The 21,082-nt window shown below is 38.3% G+C and overlaps 1 protein-coding gene and 1 long non-coding RNA gene across 7 annotated transcripts in view; one reads left to right on the top strand and one right to left on the bottom strand.

Moving 5' to 3' along the window:
* LOC107054178 overlaps window positions 1–21,082 on the top strand; it is a 46,426-nt gene that overhangs the window by 6,099 nt on the left and 19,245 nt on the right. Inside the window, exons 4-5 of the long non-coding RNA XR_005862690.2 lie at window positions 10,697–10,753; window positions 14,282–14,389. This is a non-coding gene — a long non-coding RNA (uncharacterized LOC107054178). The remainder of the gene's footprint in view (window positions 1–10,696; window positions 10,754–14,281; window positions 14,390–21,082) is intronic.
* Window positions 5,238–21,082, bottom strand: part of SLC12A1 (solute carrier family 12 member 1) — a 49,136-nt gene continuing 33,291 nt past the window's right edge. For 5 of the 6 annotated variants that reach the window (XM_040706503.2, XM_004943799.5, XM_413814.8 and 2 more), the window contains 9 exons: window positions 18,842–18,948; window positions 17,866–17,948; window positions 15,134–15,277; window positions 12,647–12,778; window positions 12,313–12,424; window positions 10,768–10,854; window positions 8,778–8,913; window positions 6,944–7,011; window positions 5,238–5,928 (listed from right to left, as the gene is read on the bottom strand). In XM_040706503.2, coding sequence (XP_040562437.1) covers window positions 5,793–5,928; window positions 6,944–7,011; window positions 8,778–8,913; window positions 10,768–10,854; window positions 12,313–12,424; window positions 12,647–12,778; window positions 15,134–15,277; window positions 17,866–17,948; window positions 18,842–18,948 — 1,005 coding nt within the window. In that variant the 3' untranslated portion in view covers window positions 5,238–5,792. Of the gene's footprint in view, window positions 5,929–6,943; window positions 7,012–8,777; window positions 8,914–10,767; window positions 10,855–12,312; window positions 12,425–12,646; window positions 12,779–15,133; window positions 15,303–17,865; window positions 17,949–18,841; window positions 18,949–21,082 lie in introns of those variants that run through there. The other variant, XR_005862688.2, reaches the window with a different exon arrangement.

The raw sequence follows: 21,082 nt of genomic DNA, 5'->3' as shown, positions 1-21,082 counted from the left end.
AACAGTATTTAGAAAAACATGGCATTATGGGGTTTTTTTATTACTGTTCAGCACTTTCAGTAATGTGCACGGTTTGAAGACGAATGTGTGTGTCATAGATGCGTGTGAAAAAAGCTTAGAATATTTGACTTCTGATATAATCGACAAATTGAAAGTTGACCAGATTTCTAAGTTCTATCAAATGAGCATCTAATTATAAGTGGTTATTTATGCAAGCAAAACTTCATAATGATTACATCTACACCCTGTATTATAATAAAGGCAAGGCCTGGTTTGTGAGTGGCTGACTCCATGGGGCAGGCTCAGTTCTGACTGCAGCTGAGGTAGCCTGAAGCTCTGTGCATAATGTGGAGGAGGTTCTGCTGTCATCAGGAGGAAGTTCTCAACTGCCCAAGGCTTTGCTTTTCCTGGAGCAGTGCTTAAAGTGTGACAAGTTTGCCTCGGTACTGGGAATGTGCTATTTGCTCTGGAGATAAGCAGTCATTTGGTCAACATTTCTGCATTCTTGACTGCTGACTTGTGCTGTTCTACTGGCTTTGAAGACTGATACTGAGATAAACTGAAATTATCTGCCTTTTCCCTAAAAGAGTGGAGGCTGCTTTCTTGTACACAGAAAGAGTTCCTGGCTTATTTTGTGGATACTAATCCCTAAAATTCTCTGCACTAAGTTTTGGTGTTAGAACAAGCATTTTTATTAGGAGAAAGATGTGCCTTTAAAATAGACATTTCCTCACTGCCCCCCCAGTCTCACTTAAAATAGCTGCCTCTCTCTCAGTGATTAAGATGTGTAATTTAAAAGGCTGCCATGGGGGAGTTTATTTGCAATTAAGTTTATTTTTGATCTTGTGTTTTGCTGTACTGTGCAGAGGGCTGTGGAACTTTGTCATTGCTGTTCCAGAACAACCTTAGTGCTTTGTTTTGTTTGAAACTTAACTTCTTCTGATTAAATGCCAGCAATGGCGTAGCTGTGAATCGTTGCTTTTATTATTTGTGGAGAATGTGAGCTAAAATCTGTTGCATTTGGTTGTGGTTGCACTGGCACAGCTCTGTATTCTGTTTCCTCACAGCTGAGGTAGTGCAAGGTGTTCCTGCAGCACTGCTGGCTGCATGGCTGCCATGCACTACACCTCTGCCACGTGGCCCCACCAGGCACCTGCTGGAAGGGATGGGTGTTTAAGCAGTGCTGGGTACGTGCTGAGCCACACTGTTTAAAAACCCTTGATTTTCCTTATGTGTATCTACAGCTTGAGGGTTGAGTCGTCCTTGTTTGGTTTATTGCCTCGCTGACAAAAGTTGAGGTCAGTAGCAGGGGAGGAGAGCAGGACATGGGAATCTTTGGTCATTTCTCTGAAGTCCAGAACAGCCTGGGGACCTGTGGCAGTAGCTCAAGGGAAGCCTCCAAGCTGAAGTGGCTGAGGACTGCTCAAGTTCTGTTCTTGCAGCTTTGCTGGTGATTGGAGATCTCTACCAGAGGGGAGGTGACAGGCAGGTCTGAGTTAGCTAAAATTGTGTAGCTGTTTGCAGCATAGCTGGAATTTCAGAGTTAATTCATGCTACCTGTTGCCATGTCTGTTACTTGCTGGCAATTGCCAAGTGATTTGTTGGTTTTGTTTGATAATTAGCCAGCATTTGGTATTTGGTCATACAAGCAGATGCCTAAGAGTAGTGGATTTAGGCTTGGATTTAAAAAAAAGTAATTTGGAAGTGTGAAAACTGATCTTGGAATGATGATCCTTTGAAAAGTGGAAGGGACCTTGTCTGGTACTCCTAACAACAGACACTGCGGTGAAAGTAAAAGGAATTAACTCTTGGGTACATTACAGCAGGAGATGGCAGATCCACAGGAAAAATGGGGAGCTGAGGAAGTCAATTCCCGAAGCTAAAAATTAGGAGAAATACATAAGCTGCACTTGGAACAGTTTGAATACCTGTTTAGGAGTGGACTTTACTTAAGCAATATCAGTTTTGCTTTTGTAACTCTGTACTCATTTTATATTTATTTCTCTAGTTATGCAGTTTCATTTAAAGAAATAAATGAAGGAACTAATGGGGTAATGCTGTTCTGTTACCTTTGGGTAATAAAGAAAACTAAGGGGAATGTATGGGAACCAGGAAACACACGGGATCGGGATCTGTTTTGTAAAATAATCCAAAAGGCAATTCACATTGCTAATAAGACCAATTGCTGGGCTTGTGCTCATCTTCCAGAACGTGCTGAGCAGGGAATTTCATTAGCTAATATATCTTGGAGAAACTCGTGGGTTGGGACAAATTTTACGGTTGGTGATGGCGAAGGAGAGGTAATCTTTTAATTGATAGGCCTGCTGCGTTCCACTGCTTTGCTCTATGGTTTATTCCTTGGTTAGGGGTGAGTGAATTGGAAAAGGCAATCATGAATATGTCAGCCTCTGTAGAAGTAATTGAAAATAAAACAATGGGTGCTATACATGCTTAACAAAAGGAAATATCTCAAGCAGGAGCTATGGCCCTCTGAAGTAGAATGGCCCTAGATATGTTGTTTGCCCCAGGAGAAGGGAGTTGTACAGTAATTAACACAAGTTGATGTTGCTTGTATGTAGACCAAAGTGATAACATTTCTATATATTTGGATGAAGTTTGGAAGCAGGCAAAAATGTTGCACGAGGTTCAAAAGAGCAATAATGCTTGGAGGTTTGACAACTATTCACATGGTTGGCTTCCCGGTTCTCTGATTTAAGTTTATAGATTAAGAAAGTCATAGCAGCTGCCTTTCTGGTACTGTTAGCTTTTGTCTGTTTACATGTTGTATTGAAGTGTGTATCTTAAGTGTTGCTTGATGTAAATTAACAAGACTTCGGAGAATATGAGGCTGATCTAACCTGTAATGTTGGGTAAGTCTCAAAGGGAGGAATTGTCAGTAAGAACTAACCTTCGTATGTATCCTTGTATGTGAATCCTTAGATATAGAAAATATGTACTTGTCTCTACTTGAAACTGCTGAAGCCATTAAGTAGAGGAACTCTTAATCACAGTGAGGTGATTAAACTTGTATTTGAAGATAGAAATGTCTTCAGAACTCGTGTAGTTAATTAGCATGGCTAGTTAGCCTGCAGACTGGGAGATGAGCGCTATCTTTAACTGACCGTTGAAGACCAGAGGCTGTATCAGGGTAGTGGTCAAGTGATACAAACACGTATAGAGAAGCACTGCAAAAATCCTGGGGTGTGCTAGCTTTGTGGAAGATCAGCTAGCACCCGAACTTGCACAACTTTGCAGTAAGTCAGTATCTCATCTGTGTGTGTGAGGCTGGCTTACTGCACACCGGGTAACAAATCCGCCTTTTGGACAGGAGTAGCACAGTAAATTTCCCCATTCTTTAACCTCCATGAGTGGCTGAGCCGTATGCTTGAGCCCTTAGGCTCTAGCTTAGCTGTCTGAGGTGTGGGATGTGCAGGCTTTTGAAAAAATATCAGGATATTTTTGCTCTTGCTTCATGGAAGGATATTTTCTATCTTGCATATCTTTAATCACCTTATCAGTGCTTGCTTTGTTGTATCTGATCAAATCAACACCAGGTTATAAAAATGCGTAGAGTTGGTAGTGTGATACATGCTCAAAATGTGCTAGACAGTTTTAGAGCCACTTTTTTTCCTAGAGTTGTCCAATGTGGAATTAGAATTCAGTTACTAACATGGTGATTAAAATTCAGCAGTTGTTTTATGCATAATGTATGTTAAAAGAAAGGAAGTATCTGTTTCAAAGTGGGAAGGGAGGTGGACTGATAAAATCTTGCAAGTTGCAATTTAAGAGTTCATAATTAGCATGTTCACCAAATTAGTTGTGCAAATGTGTTAAAAATTATGGAGAGGACAGTGTAGTGGAAGCTCCTTGGAAACTGCTCTGTTGAAATTACTTGTCAATTTGTGGAAATAATGCTTCTCTTTAAGATGGTTAAGCACTGTTGTATGTAGCTTGTGTTGCTGGTTATAAATTCCACAGCGCTGCGGTATGGAAACGTCTTTAATTTATCTCTGTAGTCTGAGCAAGGAGTTTCACATGGGCGTGTGTGGCAGTACTTTGTTTTTGATGGCTGCTCATTTAGAAATGAACCTCTTGGGATTCATTTTTGCAGTGCCCACTGTGGTGTTTGTGAAGAAGGTGCATATAGTACTGAAAATGGCATTGCTAATGTGTGTTGTGCTTTTTCTCTATTTAGATCTTCGTAGGTCCCAGTTTGGGGCAATGTTCCCCATTGATTGAGAACGTGCAGTAGTTGAGAATATTTAGGAAGCTATCCTCTCTCATGGACGTAATTGAAGGGCTTAATGCAGTTGCATACTTGCCCCCAGTCCTTCCATATCTTGTGATAAGAGGCTCTTGGAGGAGGTCTTAATTAGAGCCTCCCTAAAAACTCATTTTCAGAGTATATCTGCTTATTGTCTGGAGTAAGAGGTGGTGGCCATTGCAGTTCTACAAATACAGAAGGACCTGACAGCATGTAACTATCTCCTTTAGTATTGCTAATGTCACTGTGAAGGATGGGAATAATTTCCATGTTTTGCAAGTGCAGAATTTGAGGTTTGGTTTGCTCAGAGCTGTGAAGAAGTCTTATTGTAGCCAGGAAACTCGTATATCTGAGTCCTGCAGTTAAACTGCAAAGTGATCCTTCACCCTGGTTGTAAATGTGTAAGAAGGGGCAAAGGAAGAACATTAAGAGGAAATATCAGTATTTCATACTATGCCTTCAATAGCTGGAGAAAATAAAACATGGACTATTGGACTACATTACCATGTTCTGCTGAATTGCTGCTGCTAAACTTGAAAAATACGGATATCAAGCATTTGGTGTTTTTGGAGATGAAGTACTAGGTCCTCCACAAGTTATGTTCTCATAATTCAAGCAGAGATGGAATCTGAGGCCTGCTTTGTAATAAGCATTTAGTGAAAATCAGGGTCCACTGGCTTTCCTGGGGCTTAGATTTCCGTTAATCTCTCCAAAGGAGCTGTACTCTGTAATGGTCTTTAATTTAAATAATGCTTACCCATTGGATATAGCTTTCCCCATTAAAAGGAGAATCTACTTTTATTGACAGCTGAAATGATGAAGTGCTATAATGTTGCAGAATAGGAAATAGAAAAACACACGGCTTAATGGATTTATTTTACTTCAAGTTGATGTATAATGAGTACTATTTAGAAAGTCTAGGAAATATAAAACTATATAAAACTTAATATAAATAAAGAACAACTCAATCAACTCAGCTAATCAGATTTATTTTGTTCTCTAATCACTTGCATAAATCACTGTATATATTATCCCAAAGTATAATCTCAGATTTTCTTAACTCATAACATTCATAGCAAAAATTGTCTGAATATTTAATACCTCACTAATTTCCTCTTGAAATTTACATACCACCTTCAGTTATTGCAATCATACATTCCAGTCCATGTCAGAGCTTGAAAATTCATTATCAGCTCTTCTCATATAGAATCCATCCCATTATCTATGCAACTTTTTTTTTGTTTGCAAGTTAATTAGAAGCATTTGAATTAACATTGCATTAAATTAGCATTACAATTTAGGTAAAGGCATCTGCTCTAGGCATAGGTTTTTATTTGGCAGTATTATAATTAAACAGCATTGTGCGTATTCTGCTTGCTTTATATCACGTTATGGCTCTGACCTCATGGATACCGTAGGTTTTTTTTCTTCTCCTCCAAGTTGGTGCAATCCAAGTTGATTTTCATTCTCCTTTGTGTTTACTAACAACTATGACTGTGCAATTTGGAAGAAGTATTTATTTATAGATTTAAGAATAGAAAGTCAGTACGTTCTTGTGGTTTCCCCTGACCATTAAGATTGGAGGAAGGTTCTTTGAGAGAATTTCTAGCCAAGCCATATACAGGTAATCAGACACTACTCCTTTTCTTGCCACTGGGAGACTCCTGTTCAGATAGACAGAAAATCAGCATTAACGTTATTAAGAAAAAGGGAGACGTGCATTCTCACTGAATATTAAGCAGAAAATGTTGGCTGTTCATATGCAACTCAGAATGTTCATAATTAGTCTGTGTGATTATTTTCATCTGAGAAAGCACAAAGCTAACACCAGGTCTTACTCTTGCGTACTCTTGGCTTAACGTGGCTATTTGTGATGAATGTGAACTGCTTGAGAATATCTTCCCCCTGAATAGGTAAAGAAGCATTTTCAGCACCATAAAGCTCTACACACAGTGAAATAAAAAAAAAAAAAAAGGTACAGTACATGCACTGCTCTGCAGTCCATCAGCACCTCCTGATGTGTAGGTACTGTAAGATGGAAGGGTGGATGTGTGATTCCGTTTATGGTAAATATTACACAATCACTCCCATTTTGAGATCCAGTTCAGAGGGCTAAAGAGGTTTATCTCTGCATCAGGAATACTGATTTATTGACTTCGTTTAAAAAACTGTCTAAACTTTCTGAAAACTGGTCTGAAAATGAGTTTTTGTATCTTTATTGGTGAGATTTTTCTTTACTCAATTCATCAGCTTATTCAGTTTCGTGTAGCTTAAAGTCAATCTTGGCTTACAACTCTATTGATTATGTCCAAACCAAAAGAATCTTTTCTTATACTTTGTGTTCTTATTAGCTTGAGGGAGAACAGGAGAAAGGAAGCATAATGAGTATTTCCTGCAGGTGGGTAAGCAGGTGTAATACTCAACATGTAGAGTGCGATGTGAAGATTACATTTTTGATACATTTTCAGAGATTTACTTTAAGCTATGAAGAAGTATGGGGAAAGATTCATATTTAGTGTAGTCCCTGAGAACTGTCAGCCTGGATTTAAGCTCTCAAAATATGCTTAAAAAGTAACTTTCCCCTCAGTGCGTTAACACAAGTATTTCTGTTGATCTACTCCAGAATCCCTGCTCACATCAGCTTATTCTCCAAGTTAAAGATAAAACTGTGCTACTCACAGGACAATGAGATTAGCTGCCCTCGAATGCTCTTGTAAGAGTTCATTCAAACGAACTTGGCGATAACTCTGTTTAAACAAAACATGGGTTAAAGAAGAAGATTCAGTCAGAGGTCTGCAGTCCTACCCACTGCCCACGAGATTTTCTCTTACTGCATTGACAGCACTGGAAGCCAGGTCTGCTCTATGACCCAGAGGGACAGAGATGGCAAAATAAGGGCCTGTCCTAGGAAGTTCTTCTTGGTTTGATTTGTTACCCTGGGGCCAGAGTCATTCACATGTGTTGAAGATTTCCTGGGGATGGAGATTGGTTTTGTACTGGCACGGTACCACAGCTGGATCAGACATAGTTTTTAAGTATTTGTTTGGCTGTGTGGTATAGCTGTTTGGGAACTGTTCAGAGACTCTTGTACTATTGTTTGATACTGGATAATATATTCATTCATCTATTTGCCTGTGTTGGACTGCAAATGCATGAGGCTGGGCTCTTCTTGATGGTGCATAGTGAGCATTTTTTTTCTCCATTAAGACCTTACATTTTCCTTCTCTACAGAAATCTAACTCATTTTACCTGTGTTAAGTAGGTAAGAATGCTCCTAATGTAGTCAGTTGTTATCTTAACAGGGTAATCCTATGACATCAGCCTTCATCTGTAGTGCTGCCAGGCTTTCTTTTTTTTCTTTTTCTTTTTTTCCCTTGAATTTTCAATGTTAAGCATGTTCTAATGTCCTCCATGAAATCCCCAGATCTGCTAAGGGCTCTCAGGCTTCCATTTATGCCAAGAGTGTTTTTAAAAGTTTTCTGCAGGCAGCTGACTACCGTAACTTTATGCTGGCTATCAAGTCTGTGAAAAGGGTAATACAGTGAGCAGCCAGTCTGCTTCCCAGCTGCTGCAGTCAGTAGTATGGTGTGTAATCTTAAATCGCCATTGATTTCAGCTTATGTTAATATGTTAGGCTGTGACCCTTGACAGCTCTAAGCTCTGACTCACAATCCTTGCTCCACTTGAGGAAGTTGCCAGCACCATAAAGCAGAGATAACTAAACTCCAAGCGCACTCAGGTTAATCCAGCAGGAGCCATAAATGAGATTGCTAGATTCATTCTCTGAGACTTGCGGCAGAACTTGTCTCTTAAGAATGAACACTTCTCAATAACCTGTCGGCACTGGCCTGATGAAGCCTGGCAGATCACTGCTAAAAAGGTGCATTCCAACAATATTAAAGTGCATCCCAGTCTCCAATTTACCCAGTGGATCAGCCGGCATCAGCCTTAAAATATCTCCAAACTGTGGGAGAGTTCCTGCATTGCTGGCAGGTTTAAACTTAGCTCTGCCATTGAAGTAAGAATCCGTGTTAAATCTTGCCTTTTGGGCAAATTCCTAGAGGTGGTTGTAGGGTTTGGGTTCAACTCTAAATTTCCCAAAGTGGTTAATGTTCGGAACTGTTCTCTTTTTAAGACATTCAAACTCTAAACAGTGGAAACGTCTAATAAACCTCTCAGCAGATCTTATTAGCTCAGGCTTAGCACAGTACTCTGGCTTCTGGTTTAGAAGTGGCTTTCATCTGGCTGGCTTTGAATGCGGGCAGAGCTTCTCACAGGCCTGGAAAATACTTTGTAAACATGCCGAGGTCTTACAGAGTGCTGAATAACGCAGTCATAACACACCTCCAGTGTTCACAACGTAAATCCAATTTGCAAATATCAAATACAGGTTATTACTTGTCATGTTTCTAATTTCATATCTCGTATTTCACATTTTCTTACTAATAACTCAAAATATCTGGTCTGAAGCATAAGAATAGGTACAAGAGTAAAAAGGTAGGCAAGCCTTTACCTTTTCTTTGAATGCTTCCAGCTCTGCATCTGTAATTTTCCATGGAGTCTCCCGCTTTAATTTCTCAGCAGTTGTTATATCTTTGCAGCTTTCACGGAGACGATATGGTTCAATCATCTCTTCAAAGAATTTCCAACTGAAACAGGAGTTACAAAGGAGGCCTTGCTTCAGGATATGCACTCGCTAACTTATTTTGTAGACACTGTGTATGGCAGGCCCCACTGACTGTAAATGTAGCTTAAAAACATGCAAAAACTTTAACTGTTCTTTGCTGCATTATGCCCCAGGTTTTATCTGTACTTCTTCAATATGTTGAGGTAATTTGAGGATGACTAAAAGGTTATTTGAGGATAATGAAACACTGTGTTTAGCCTGTTACAGTTGCAGAGAATCTGCTGCATTTTCCTGGTTATACAGTTTTACTGTCACAGATGTAATGAAATAGTAAAACAGATGATATAAATGTCCTGTAGCAAGGGGTTGAGGGAAATGCTGCAGGTTTTGTTTTTGTTTGTTTTGTTTTTGTTTTTCTGTATGGGGATCAGATTTGTATTCGTTTTCCACCTTTTCCACAGTTTCTCTCTCTTAATTTGTTCTTGAAGCTTTTGATTATCTGGAGAATTTTATCATCCTGCCACGCATCCCTGCGTGTCCGTTTGTTGGAAATTTCTATAATCCCACAGAGACTCCGGGAAGTTCGTTATGTTAATGCAAATGTGTTTCTATTTTTGTTAATGTAAGTGTGTTTTATATTCTGTGCTATGTGTGGAGTAAACTGGGGCCTAAAAGAGTTAAGAGACTAACCTTCAGTTGCACCTCAGCTCAGTGGAAGGCTCTGGGGGAGAAGAGGAGCCCTTTGAAGTATCTGTGGACTATTGACTGAGGGACAGGTTGGAAGAGAGGATAGTAAGATGAGAACATTCTCAGAGATTCTTTAGGACCAAGAGCAACACTGTAAATTAGGATTCAGTTGTTCCCTGACCAAGCACTGTATACTTTTGTATACACAAAATAGAAGAAATAGGCTATTGCGATAGAGAGATGCTTTAGAAAGCAGGGACTCTTGAATGCCTTGGATAATCTCCCATGCATGGAAGGAGAAATCCATATGTTATATGAGTGAGCAGAGCACCCCTTAGCAAAAGAGAGAAGGTGCATTTACCCTTTGCACTGGGCTTTTTTACAACAGATTCTGAAATAAGGGCTTCCTGTAATGTGTTTTTGGAAGGCATCACTATATAAAGTGCTAGAATACAAGCCTAGAAAACCGAGAGACATCTGTGAAGGTCAGATTATTATTATTATTGTTATTATTTTCTATAATTTGCAATGGAGAGCAAAATGTTTGGTAGTGGCACGGTCTGAAAATGAGCATAGCTAATACAGTTGGAGGTGGAGTTTCCTGAGCACCATCTTACCAACTTCCTAACTTACCTGAGAGCATCAATTCCATAGATAAATAAAATTCTTAAAAAATGCATTTGAACTTCATTATATTTGAGTTATGGGGGTGTATTATAATATTATTCTCAGGGGAAAGGAACAAGTATGCTTATTTTTTGACCAGGAAGTTATTAAGTGTATGAATGCATGGTAAAATGCAGGAAAGTGAGTTAGCAGAGAAGAGAACTGTGACTGACTGGATAATATGATGAAGTGTATTGCAAACTAATGGATATGAAAAGCCATTATAAAATGCCTGTTAAATGTAGTGGCTCTTAAGTATAGTGTCTAGTTAGTCTTCATTAAAATTATGTCTTATCATTGCAACATGAAGAAAAAGGCTGTCTATAGTTTTGACACTTTGGATTGTGATTGTTAAAATGTTATTTTCTTTTTTCCTGCTCTCAGTACTTGGGAAATGATTGCAATAAAGTGACTGTTATTTCTTCTTCTTCTTTTTTTTTTTTTTTTCAAAGCTCAGCATACAAGAAACAAGCTCCTGATAAATGCCTGCTGCTAAATAACGCATTTTGGTAATGTTTCTTACCTCTCTTTGTTGGGTTTCATATTGATATCACAAATGATATTAATGTCAGCAAATTTTATTCTAAATTTGCTTAGAAGTGAAGCCATCCTGAAAACAAAAGAGATAATATTTTATCACTGTATTTCTGAGTGCCTTGCATCAAGGAGTACTCGTAAATGAGTTAAGATATCAAATGCACTTGTCTCATTATCTTTAACTATATGACAAAGTACTTTAAATGCCCTAGTTAGTGTTTCAGTTTCCAATTACAGAACTGGATTGATGTGATCACTTTAGTGTAATTTATTTAAATGATGAGCTATGAAAATAACGAAAACTGAAGTGTGTTTACATTTTGGAAAAACACAGTAAGATGGAGTAAGAACTATACTGGTAGTGTATGTTCTAGTGAAAACGTGATCCAGAATGTTGATATGAAATACTTAAAATATTTTTATGTATGAATTTATATTGATCTACTCAAGTGTTGTCTTTCCATATTTTCATAAAAGAAAATACAGTGCTCTTCTGCACCAGTTGACAGTAGGAATAGTTTACAGCTTTGTGTGCTCATACTGAGTGTAGAGAATCAGTTAAGTCAGTTTTGCCTTTGGTATAAGTATGGTTGGGAACTCCTGTATTTATTTCTTTTTTACAAACGTGTACATATCTGTTCTACTTAAGGATGTTAACTTTAGAGTAGTCCTTACAACTGGCAGTACCACAGCAGTGAGGAGGAACTCTCCTCCATAAAGGATTTCCTTATGTGAAAGCAAAACCTGTGGCAGCTGTCTTGATGGGCATGGTGCTGTAATCCTAGAGATACTGGCTGAATTCTTACTCCTGTTCTTGCATCTATCTAGCCTGCTTTCCACTGTGTTTTAAATGGAGATAACTAACTACACAGAGCTAATATTTCTTTAAGAAGTAACATCCACCCCAGATTTTCATCCTGAGTTGCCTACTTCACTTGGTAGTGAAATGGCTGTGCCTCTAGTGTGTAAAGTGCTTCAGAAGGAAAGCTCCTACATACAGTGATGATAATAAGCTTATATGAGTACCTTTCATTTGCTTGAAGGCAAATGATTATGAAATCTAGACTTCTTAAAAAAGTTAACTAACTTGGTCTTAAATGGATTAACTTGATCTTTACCTTCCTTACATTTTTACTATGGTTAATTATATTCATGTGGGCTATGGTAGTTGCATATGAGAAGCATCATGTGCAATTTCACTTACTGTTAACTAGATAATCTCATGTAAATCCCATAAAACAAATGATAATCTCATTACAGTGTGCAGAGTGCTCTTCTCAGAGAAGGGAATATGAGCTGTCACTGGGAAAATATCTGGATGTGAGTTTTCTTCAGTAATCTCTATTTATGCTGAGCCTTAAGGGTCATGCCATAAGCTCAGCACCTTTCTGTAAGGTACTTTGTTTTTCTTTTAGAACTACCCGTGCTACAGCAAACCAGTAGTGCTGAGTAATTCCAGCTTCCTGCTGTATATGCATTATATTCATCAATTCAAACTCTTTAAGCAGTGAGACAAAGTAGGCATATTTACACTAGTTTTTCTTCTTCAATCCTATTGACTTTTCCTCCTGTGAAGATCCTTAATTTGCAATTTTTCCACTTCTTCCTGATAGTTAGAATGTAAGGAATTAGGATTGTTAGACCTAGATGAACATAGAAAATTGCAGGAAGACAGAATTAGTGCATTGTATGGTAAAAATGCCATCCTTAACACTGCCAGCGTTGGAGATGCTTTTTGTCTGTTTAAAGTATATCAAGATAAACTTAACTACATCACTGTAAAACAGTTTTGTGCAAATTCCCAAATGTTTCTGCGTGGCAACAGAGAAATCTCTCTTCCTGTGGTTCTTACATTAATTCCTTACCTCCATCATCAAACAGCCACCAAATGTCAATTGTGCCTTTTCCTTGTTTCTTTTTAAATTGAGTGCTCGCTTCTAGAAGCTTCTGATTGAATTCTCCCACATGCATTGACTGCACTGTGTTAATGGTGCTCTCTGAAATGAGAAGAAAATGAGGCAGGGATTTTGAGAAGCTGAATAGAGTAGGGAGCCATTGGAGAAAAAACATCTGGACATTTTTTTTGTCACATTCACTGTAGTTTTTTCAATTCCTTTGTACAAAAATAAGGAAGAAAAAAGATTTGTGAAATTTTGTTTAACTTTGCTCTAGTTCGCCTTTTACTTAGGAACGAGCTATATGTTTGCATTTATCCAAACTCAGTCAATTGCTTCTCTAACCTGGCATGGTTGTATGACATTCACCATCAGATTCTAAAGGTATTAAACCAATTGATACCTCAGATCTGTGAGTGCTTGGATAAACTTATGGAAGTAGAATTGGCTGTTGTCCTCTGAAGGAGCAAGAACTCATCTTCCAGAAATGTGTGGTTGCATTCTGTTGCCTGAATCAAGGTGGGAAACTAGAAAAATACCTGTTTGCTGCCACATGGATTTGCTTTCTTCTATTAGTCTGTCTTGTTAAAAATTCAGCAGATGTAAAGTATTTCTTTAAAGACCTGACTTGCTTCTGCTATAATTTCTATACTCTAAAACTATGTAAATCGACAGCACAAGTAGTATGGATGCCTAATGTACCAGTACACACAGGAAACAGAGCTTTTGTAATACTGTGTCACTGGATTGTAACGTCTTCAAAAGGTTTATCTGATTATTTGTTCTCTGGATCTTGTTAACTATCCTAGATTTCACTGGCAATTTCAAAAGCAATTAAGAAATATCTGATTGATTTTAGAAATAAATACCTATTACTTGGTGTTTGCTTTGTTTACAAGCTTATCTGTCTGTTGTAAAGTACAGAATTTCATAAAATGAACAGTAAAGACAAAGAGATAATTGGTTATAGCAAGGACACACGTTAGACTAAGACTGGAAGGCACGAAACATAAGCACGGATAGCAACTTCTGTGTGCTTGAGAGGGTTGTTATTAACTGAAAACAAACTTTGTTTTCTGCTCTTTGCTTGGCTGCTGTCAAAAGGTACGGTCCCGTCTATGCACTAGCAGCATCTCTAATTCCATCTTTTGAAGCCTGTGGCTTTATTACTGCTTCTCTTCCAATGACTTAGAAAAAAGACCGTGTCAGAACAGCATTATAAATGGAGCAGACAGGCTTCTGTAGAGATTATACTTTGCCGGGTTGCTTTGTTCTGTTTCCTGTATTTCTAAAGCATATATACAACAGTTCTAAAGGAGCTGTGTGCTTTCCTCTACAGTGGTAACATTTGTGCTGGAAGGTGCAACAACTTTGGGGAGGATAAGAGTTTAAGCAAAATGCAGACACAGGAATATTAACATCATTTATCTCAAATATAGAGCCAAAGCATATTACATATTTTATGCCTTTCTGAACTAAATAAGCAGGGTATTTGAAGAAAGGGTGCACATTCCTTGGCATTTTTTTTTTAATAAGAATATATTCTACTGAAGCCTGCAAAATGAAGTCTGCGAAGTAAAGAATAACTACATTTTGTGTTTTCAGTCTGTAGATCTTCCTGATACCTTCAGGAACTGCATGCACAGCCAGATGTAATAGACTCTGCAGGTGAAAATTCTGAAAATACTTATCTGCATACAAGCATAGCTTCAGGTGGGTCATTATCATTGCAGCCTAGCAATTCTGAAATGAGACCTTTAATTTTGTCTGTACTTCTGTCTCATTTTACTATATCTGAAATGTAATTTTGATTTCATAAGCTGTACATTTATGTTGTGTTAATTAGTTATTTCACCACATGCTGTATACATACTTTCAGTATTTTCACCAGTTTCATTTGTACATTTTTTGTGAAATTATGCTTAGAATATAGAGCAGTAGTGCTGTTCTTACCTGTTTTCCAGCTGGATAGTGTGTGTGTGTGTGTGTGTGTGTGTGTGTGCGTGTGTATGTTAATGTTGAATAAAATGGGATTGTTTCGTACCTGAGTATTTTGCATGTGTTCCTGTTTTCTTTAGAGGGGGAAGAAAGTGTTTTTGTTTAAAAGAGAAAATGCTTGTAAAAAATAAGACTTGGTCTGTATTCCTTAAGCATTAACAATTACATACTATATTTGACAGATGGACTTTTCAACTGAGAGCATGTTTTTAAATCTATGTAGAGAATGGGATCAGGCAGGAGTTGTGTTGTACAACATAGGGTCTTCTACCTCAGGAGGATGCGCTATTCTTGACTATAGTATGGCTGCCAAGGCATGTTTGCACGGGAGAGGCCTCATTCCAGGAACTTCTGTGTGGCTCGGGAGCTTTGGCCTTGGAGCTTAAGTCCAGTTTTTGCATATTGGTGAAAGTGTGATGAATTAAAGTGTCAGGGAGAAGTTCTCCTTTTGAAACTTACCATTTTTTGCTTCATGTTTTGTGATATTGAGCTTTCTGGCTTTTCTGAAGAATCCACAGATGCCACTTTTTTCTTCATCAAATTCATTTTCTTTAATTGTAGCTTCCAGTGCCAATCTCTCCTGCTCCAGCTTCTCTAATTCCTCTGTATATTGGGAAACGTAAGGGAACTGTGAACACATCATTTTCTTCTTTAGATAAAATCACTTATTGAAATAATAGTGATGTTATGTGATGTTATAATTGCTGTTGTAGCTCTTAGTACAAAATGTAAAGCTGCTGGGTGAAAAGTCTTTAAGTACTTTGTTCTTGTACCAGTAGGGAGGAGGAAGCTGAATTCATCTCTGGAATCCTTAACATGGAGCGCCCATGCCTTTTGCAGCAGTGGTGTGTGCTAAAGTGCTAGTTAACTCTTCTCAGATTTCCTTTTCCAGGCCAAATTCAGTATTACTGTATTTCATGGTCACTTGAAGTACACTATGTATTTAGTTTTGTTTGTGGGTTGTTTTTATTAAGAATTTGAAAACACTTTAGGAAAGCTGTTTTGTTAAACTGAGAAAGCTGATGTATTCAGTTTAAGCCCTTGGGCCTCTGGTCTAAGAAGAAGGCTGCATCAATTTGGACTCAAGATTCATGGAAAAATATAAGGATACTGAATATGTGATCAGTTTCTATGCTGCAATATTTCTTATCTTTTTTTTCTTTTAGCATTTGCTGCAAAGAGTTAAGATTTAGCTGAACAATTCTATAAATTCAGTAATCTAAAAGATCATTCCATCTTAGCAATATTAGACCTCTGCTGAGGAAATGTACCATGTGTTATTGTGGAATATATTATGGTGAGGTGCTAATTAATATGATACAAACAATTACCTGCAGAAGGCTTTTGTCAAGAGGGAAGGACTTCCATTTGAGTCGTCTGTGGGCTAAGAGTGAGGTAATTTTAAGATTTTTTTTTTTTTAGTTTTTAAAACAAAGGAAAAAACCTCATCAGCTAGACATCATAAGCACTGCTGGCACTCTCAGTTGCCAACAGAAATGAATATAATTTCTTTTACTTTAGAATCCATGACAACCATATGCTTCTAATTATTAGAGCTGATGATAACCACTAACTTAATGGTTATTCAAAAATAGATTTTCAGTTTCTCTCTTGAACTGAATTTCATAGCAAATAGAGAATAATCATTTCTTTCCATTTCAGAGACGAGACTGCATCTGCTTCAAAACACTTCTGTATATTTGAGGATTTTCTTTTTTTTCCCTACTGTTTCTAACTCTTTCTCATTTGTACTGTCTTAACACTTGGTACTTGCTATAATTTCACTGGTATTCTAATTAATGTATTTTTCCAATAGTCAGTTTCTGACTTACAGCGTGCAAAGAGATAGGAAGTTCTACTGGAGGTATTAGAGGTGTTGAGGAAAGCATAGATCTTCTTGGACAGTTTTCTTAAGGTCTTGTTTGTACTGCAGCTCTCTATGCACATCAGGCTGCCAGGGAGGCTGCTTGGTGAATATTTGCATACCCATTTTTTATTTTTTTTTTTTAAGGTGTTTCTGGATCGTTTTTATTCTTAGGTGATTTGCTTTTGAGGACTGCCTTATCCTAGAATCCATCCTCTTTAGGGAGAGGGGGAACGGTTAGAGAGGAGCTAGATTCAGTTTTATTTAGCTGAGTTAGGATTCTTATGTCCTTTGCGGGTGCTCTTTCAGCAGCCGAGAGAGCACGGCCTGTCAGCAGCTCAGGGACGCTGTGGGGAGAAGCTGGAGGCAGTTTGCAGCAGGCGGCAGCAGAGAGTCGCTGTTCTCCTTTCCTATGAGCACCTCTGTTCTTGTCTATAGATACCATCTAATTCATAACACAAAAACTTTCTCTGGTGAGGCGAACGTGGGACGCTGGGAGTCATCTCCAGGTTTAGGTTGTATCTGTCTGCTTAAGTAGACGAGCTTACAGAAAGTGGGAAAGTTATCATACTGAAAATATAATTATTGTTCTAATGGGGTCCCTAAATGGAGCCATTCCTTCCCCAGCATCTGTGAAGAAGCAGTAGGACTCTTGTGTCCTAAAGAGGAAAAACCAAGGCCACCAGTGTATGTCATTCTTGAAAGCCCTTTGTTTAGATACAGCTGTCTGTGTGCTTTCTCTCTGTGTTTTCAACCCATATGACATTTTTCCCTGAACAGCGTGGCAAAAGGTTTTCCCACCTCTTGAGGGATATGTACTACTAATCTGAGGAAGAACGAACAAAAAAGTGGAAGGGAGAATTGATGCTTCTTGTGTTTTCAAGATTTCTGTGGCTTTCTGGGTCACTGAAAGCACAGCTTCCCAATTCCCAGCAGCCCAAAGGTCTCAGGTAGGCAGTGAGGAAGATGTGTCAAAAGCAGGAAGCAGCCATGCTGCACAGTGATGGGTTGCTCTGACACAGTGTGATTTTTGACACAGTAAAATCACTGTGCTAGAAGTGCTTTGGAAGTTGAGTTCTCTGATGTGCAGAACTTACAACTTTGTGAGGCTTGGCCTTCTCTGTAACTGCCAGTGGATGTTGGCTTTAGCAACAATTTTTGGCAGAATAGAAACTGCAGAAGCAATGAGGAACTGTAGAGGTCACATGTGTAGAAACCACTCTAGAATCTGGATGATGACACTAAATGTATTCATCAGTCTTCTTTGTGCAAAGCCTGTAACAATTGTGCATGTGAAATACAATTCAGATGTTGAGATAACACATACCTTGAACCTGGAGGACCTGAGATATATCAAATCCTTGGCCGATTCTGACAATAATCGTGCCAAGTTCAAAATCAAAGGCATCACTGCAAAAGAAGAGAATATATCCTTTTGTATCAGGTATGTTGGTGGGGGAAAGCTACCTTGAGCATCTGCTCAAGTGTTAGTGCTCAGTGGGAGTTATTACTGCCATGTGCTGGGCTGTTCCGGATAAAATTGCAGGAGGTATTGTCCAAGATTAAGTATCGTTCTATCAACATTCTTTTCTCATTATTTAAAAAAAAAAAAAAAAAAAGGTAAGGGTACTACCATTGGGTATGGGAAAAGATAGGCTATTCCTTAAGATGGGTCTTTCATACAACTCTTTTTAGGGGCTAGGTTGCCAGTAGGTATTTTTTTCTTCCTGCTCTGAGGAAATAACAAAGGTGGGGTTGGTTTTGCTGCAGCTTTGCAGGTGAATTTTGAACAAGGATCCGAGAAGGCTGTTTCTAAATGACTGTTTCTGGCTAAATCCCAACCCACAGAGCTGCTGAGCCTTTGGCACACAAGAGATTTGATGCAAGGCTCTTTCTCTGTCTCTTAGGCTTAAAAGAAGAATTCCATGATGTTCTCTTATTCCCTAAGTATGTGCATTAGGGTTGTTTTTCACTGAGCTTCTGCCTACAAAAAAAAAAAAAAAAAAGGGAAAATATAGTTCTGCAAAAGCACTGCTGACAGCGGTGCAGCTTCTTTATGTAATGTTGTCAAGCCACATAATCTCTGATTGTGCCAGATGTTTGCTAAGCAGATCTCACTAGGTGCGTGAAGCCGTGGAGCTTTTTGTAATGAACAGAAATTTCTGTTTTAGAGCTAGCATTTTTGAACCCAGATCTCTAGGTATATGCTTACATTGTTTCTACTTGTCAAATTCTGTATGGAAATGCTGTATTAATCCAGAATAGAGGGAGTAAAAAAGGAGTGATGCTGATCTGGTACTTACTGTATAACACCCACATAGTTTTCAACTTGTGTGACAGCAGCATTTCTCCAGTCCTTCTTAAATCCAATCACCAAGGTATTTGGTTTCATTCTACCCAATCCTGAGGCCTGTCAATAGTAAAACACTTATTGAGAACATACACACACTTTCTCTTACTGTAAATGAGAAGTAATGGTGAAAGATAACCGAAGTAATGTACTGGAGAAGCTTGTGTCTAGATTGCATTTCATGAATGTCCTTCATGCTCGTACCCGTGTAAAAAGATTAGCTCTAAATCATTCCAACTATAAATGATTTTTAGATGTCAGAAATGTAGTTTTGCTAAATTAGCATTCATTTGCATTTCTTCTGACATGCTCTTATTAAAATGGTTCAATAACTTGGAATCGAGAGAGTTCAAGTGCTGTTTGTATGCTCATTCTAACGTAATAGCATAAAGCTTTTATGAGATTTGGAATACCCAGTAGATGGCCTGTCTTCTTTTTAAACACCTCAGATATGCAGAGAAGGCATACCCTCTTAATAATATACCTTTTTAGCCCTGAGCTTAGAAACTGTTTCTATTCTGTTTGTTATATTCTTTCCAAAGGCTTATCTGTCCAAACTAGCTGGGCATGTTTTATAGATGAAAGTGCAGTTTATAAACAAGAACAAATGGTTTGTCAAGGTATTAGATTGTCCCCAGAACTGAGTCTGGATGCTAAAACCCAAAAAAATAAGGGCTATCAGATCTGTATTCAGGTAACCTAACTCTTACAGAAATCTAAATACTCGATATATGGGGAACTTCCAGGAGGAGACCCACAGGTACACCAGCTTATAAAGTTACTACACTTGCCAATTTTTACTGTAAGCAAAAAGAAAATAGGTAGAAATGTAGAGTCTTGGAGATTGTTTTTATGAGGGCTGCTGCAAAACTAATCCCTCCTATTTTAGTATGTTGGCCCACAGGAAGCAGATGGTGGTGGTACGGCAGTAGAGGCTGAACCTTCCTGCTGATATTTCGTTACATGTTGTTGCTCTGCATCAGATGGCAGCAGAGGGGCAATCTGGTAAAATGGTGTTTGGCATAGAAGTGCATATGAAGCAAAGATGTGGAATTGAATTCCTCCTTGTAGAAAAAAATTGCACCCAAATGACATTCATTGACACTTGCTGAACATTTATGAAGACCAAACAGTGAGGCAGTGGGTGGTACATTTCAGTTGTGGTGACAGTGATATGAAACACAAGCCATGTTCTACATGGCAGTGCCCAACTGTCCCACCATGAAATGAAGAGCATCTCAATCAGCTCATCTGCATGAATCAGCTAATGGTGGTGAATATGTTGAGAAATAGTATTTTGTAGCTGACAATTTGCTCTAATAGTGTTACTGTGCTCTTTGTATCACTTGTGGTTTCCATGGAAACGAATAGGAGGCATTACTTTCAGAATGACTGAAAGTTAGAGTATCACTATTACATTTGCATTGCTTTAAATGATTCACTGCTTGGCAAGCCAGTACAGATGTCCTTAGGATATCATAGCGATCGATGATAAAGTTATCCTTTTGTCTGCTGGAAGGGAATTATTTGTGGCTTAAATAGTAACGCTAAGGAAAAAGATCAGACTATGACAGTTCTCAGAAGCATTAGAGGGATCTCCTGCTGAGACAGTACATAAACCGATGGTGAAATATCCGTATCAGGTTCTGATAGAATGAATTTTCTCTACATTTTGTGTCAGTACCTACATATTTAAATATTCAGATATGAGAGAGAGGGAGAGGGAGATGGTAAATACAAAAACAGTGCCTCTGTACTACTTTTGCTGAAACCATTTTAAGTTTAAAAATTTAAGTTAATTTAAATGAACTTTTGGAAGTGGTCTGCTGTATTCTTAGAATAGGAGAGAAATGCCACATGCTTGTTTAGATAGCCTTCGCGGTTAAAAAGACAAAAGAAATGCTTATTACACTAAGTTTTCAGTGAACGCAATAACATTCTTAGATACTTAATCTGTTGTGTAATCCCAAGCAATCAAATTGATTCGGAGTGTATCACGTGACAGCTGCACAGAGATTCATGTTGTCCTGTAGATCCTTATTTCACTCTCTCTCTTTTTTAATAATCCCGTTTTGTTCATTTAGGAAAGAATCCGCCAGTCTAATCTCATAATTCCATAGCCCAGAACTTTATCTTATTATGAAATAACCTGTGTTATAAATATATGTACCCCCAGAATGCCCTCTCTATTTAC

This window comes from Gallus gallus, chromosome 10, assembly GCF_016699485.2.
Source record: "Gallus gallus isolate bGalGal1 chromosome 10, bGalGal1.mat.broiler.GRCg7b, whole genome shotgun sequence".
Lineage (NCBI taxonomy): Eukaryota > Metazoa > Chordata > Aves > Galliformes > Phasianidae > Gallus > Gallus gallus.
Note: the sequence above shows the minus strand (reverse complement) of the source record. Positions and strands in the feature narration are given on the sequence as shown.